The sequence below is a fragment of the Branchiostoma belcheri genome, unplaced genomic scaffold, assembly GCF_001625305.1.
Source record: "Branchiostoma belcheri isolate BF01 breed outbred unplaced genomic scaffold, Haploidv18h27 scaffold129, whole genome shotgun sequence".
Classification (NCBI taxonomy): Eukaryota; Metazoa; Chordata; class Leptocardii; order Amphioxiformes; family Branchiostomatidae; genus Branchiostoma; species Branchiostoma belcheri.
In genome coordinates this window covers 176,791-180,200 of record NW_017802702.1, presented here as the reverse complement: position 1 = coordinate 180,200, position 3,410 = coordinate 176,791, and the positions used below count along the sequence as shown (strand labels likewise).

Below are 3,410 nucleotides of genomic sequence, written 5' to 3'. Positions count from 1 at the left end.
GTTGGCCATGGAACACATGTTCCATTGCGGGTTACCTGAGGTCACATTGCACGTAAGTCGTGCGTAATGACCCACACATTCAATTTTATGTGCCTAAGACCTTCAAAATGTATACAAATCTCATCATTGTTAGTATTTGCATACCTGTAAGAAGATTAGTAAAGCTTTCGAGATGTGCTTGTTCTTGCATCTTTGTTCTCAATTACATGGCTACTATATAATTCATTTATTTGAGAATCTTTGCCAGTTTTACACTGGGGTAAGTTTGGAATAGTCCACTTTTGCGTGGGAGGGAGATGGACTGAAACATGCTGTATTTGCTCCCAAGCAAATGTCGGCCTCTCTAGTTAAGGAGGTTTTTTTTAATATAATAGTAGCTTTCTAGTGATGCCCCAACAGTGCTTGGTGGCAACGAGTTCTAGTCTACGATAGTTGTGGGGAAATACGAGTTTTCGAATACCTCAATTCTTGGTTGATAACTCTATTTTTTTGAAGGCATGACTGTTTCTTGTTCTTTTCTGGGCTGGTATCAGATACTTAGTGGTTGGTGTGTGTGCATGTGTGTGCGTGTGTGTTTGTGTGTGTGTGTGTGTGTGTGTGTGTGTGTGTGTGTGTGTGTGTGTGTGTGTGTGTGTGTGCGTGTGTGTATGCACGTCCGTACATGTATGTGTGCAAGTTTGTATGTATTAAAAAAATATTCCACATTTGAGTATAGGAAATGCGCTTCTTTTTATTACTCCTAGAAAGTGGTGACAGGAAGTTGGAGAACATTATTACCATTGGAGGAGAAGGAAAAGAACCTAGCATGCAATATGCGTTCGGAGTCGCCGTGTCCGCTGACAATGATATATTTGTGACTCATGCCGAAGGAGTCCACGTCTTCAGCATAAATGGAAACTATCTTCGCCGCTTCCTAACGGTACTGCCGGGTAAAAATGGCTTTATCATGCCTTATGATGTTGCTATTGGTATAGAGCCCGGCCACCTGTGGGTAGTGGGGGCTATATTGGACTTGGAGTCCAGTGCGAATGAGGGACATGTGCAGGTTGTAACGTACAGTAAGAGTGGTCAGGCCATGAAGAAGTTCGACGTAGGCGTCACGAAACCTTTTCCCCTGCCCTCCATTGCAATAGACGTGCGCAACAATAAAATCATCGTCGGACAGGGAAATACAGTAAAGATGTTTGATCCAGACGGCTCTCTGTATCGGAGTTTTAAAGCGTCATCAGGTAGTGAGGGAGGTATGATCGGAGGAGTCACATCGGATGGCGAGGGAAATATACTGCTTACACTTATGCATGAAGCTGTTGAGATGTACAGTCACTCCGGAGTCAAGATATTTGAATTTGCCGGAAGGAGTAAGCGCCAGTACGGTATTTGCCTGGATAAGTTTGGTAACATCATCGTGGCAGACAATGAAAACCACCGGGTAGACATGTTCACAAGCAGCGGGAAGTTTGTCCGTACCATCGCGGACATTGAAGACCCGTCTGGGATCGCTATGGGACCAGATGGAGAGCTGGTGGTGACTAGTCCTGAGTTGGCATCCACCGTAACTATCGTTCCACGCCACATGGTTCTTCCTTAAAGGCCCGGTCACACTGGGCGAACTTTGCCGGAGCGTTCCTTGAACGGTAGGGACGGGGACCGAATTTCGACAACGCTCGTCACCGCGCCCAAAATGTGGGGGGAAATAATGAAAACACGGGCGTTGGCTTAGCGGTGTACCGCTGAAGCCGACGTTGCTTTAGCATTGGTTTAGCGGTAGCGAACGTTGGTATAGCGGTGACGCAAGCGTTGGTATAGCGGCGTTCTGCGCATGCGGTTTAGCGGCATACCGCTTGTGACTACGGAGTTGAACGGATCGTTTTGTAGTAGTACAAGTTCTGTTCTGTGTGTGTGGGGACTTATAGCTTTAATAAACATCATTTTGTTAATCTATTCTTGACTACGTTATCTAATTAATAATGAAAATAAAACTTTGCAGATTGCAAAGTTCCCCTGTGACCCCAATAAAATAATTGCCCGTGTGACCCTTCTATGAACATTTTACGTGTGGCCCCAAAATAATTGCACACTAGTGCACCAATCATAGCAAGTCTCTCGGCATCCAGGGTGATACAGCTTTACTGTAACTTCGGGCAAATTCCATAAAGATGAGGCCTGAACTCAACGGCAGCTCGATTCCAAATGAGCACCTGGTCCATTTCTCACCGTACTTATAGCCAAATTCTGGTCCCGCTCCGACACCTCTATACCAACGCCAAACCAAAGTTCATTGCCGACATGGATCGCTGCTTCAACGCCTGACACCGTTCCAGCAACCCCGTGTCCGCTCGTAAAACGCTTGCAACCGCTCCAACGAAGTTTGTGCAACGTTTGTGCAACGTTTAATCGCCGCCCGGGCAACGCTGGCGAAGCAGCGGTGGTCAAGCGTTCAAGATTTCTGCGTTGGCCTAACGGACCCAAGCGTCCACGAACTTGCGTCTAGCGATGCCAAACTTTGACTTAGCGTTGGTGGAGCGGGGGTGAACTTTGCCGGAGCGGAAAATTTCCTCCTCCTCACCGCTCGCAATATTTTGTGCAGCTCAAAACTTTCGGAGCGGTAGGAGGGCTCCTCCAGAAACGTCAGCGGTGGCCGGGCGTACACGGCGTTGCTTTAACGTTGGCCAACTTCTGTTTAGCGGTGGTGAGCGGTTTCGAGCGGTGATGAATTTTATTCACCGTTCAAGCAACGCTCCAGCAAAGTTCCGCCAGTGTGACCGGGCCTTTAACATACGAAGGATGAATTTTGGCTGGGGGGGGGGGTGAAGGTGGGGGCAATGGATTTGTTTGAATTTCCGTCCGAGATTTGTTAGTGGTGTCTTGGGGTATTTTAGCTGCACTTTTGGTGATGCAGTGAAACGGTATGGGACCCCGGCGCCCCGTGTTATATGTGGTGTGGTATCATCTTTTTACCTTCGCAAAGAAGGTTATGTTTTCAGTAGCGTATGACCGTCTGTGTGTCCGTCTGTCTGTTTGTGAACAGCATAACTCAAGAAGCTTTATATGCATTGTCATGAAACTTGGTAACGTTACATGGTAGGTGGGTAGGTCTTGATGAGACCCTGGCGGCTTTTGTTGGTACTGCAGCAGAACTTTCGGTTTTTATATCTCGTGATCTGGACATGCTAGGGTCACGAATTTTCAGTGGTATAGCTCATGGGCTAGGAAAGAAGTGACATGAGTTTGGGCCCCCTAGCGTCTTGTTCTGGAACTGCAGGAGCGTTAGTTGAAAAATCTTCAAAGGAGGATAACTCAAGAACGGGTTGATGGATCAACGTGATTTTTGGTATGTAAGTAGCTGAGTGATGCTGGGCAAAATTAAGATACAATTATGCAAATCAGGATTTAATTTTCATAATTAATAA

The 3,410-nt window shown here is 46.7% G+C and overlaps 1 protein-coding gene across 1 annotated transcript in view; it reads left to right on the top strand.

The window, feature by feature from the left end:
• Nucleotides 1–1,588, top strand: part of LOC109463603 (E3 ubiquitin-protein ligase TRIM71-like) — a 5,480-nt gene extending 3,892 nt beyond the window's left edge. The window contains exon 5 of the mRNA XM_019760456.1: nt 744–1,588. Coding sequence (XP_019616015.1) covers nt 744–1,588 — 845 coding nt within the window. The remainder of the gene's footprint in view (nt 1–743) is intronic.
• Nucleotides 1,589–3,410: the final 1,822 nt, after the last annotated feature.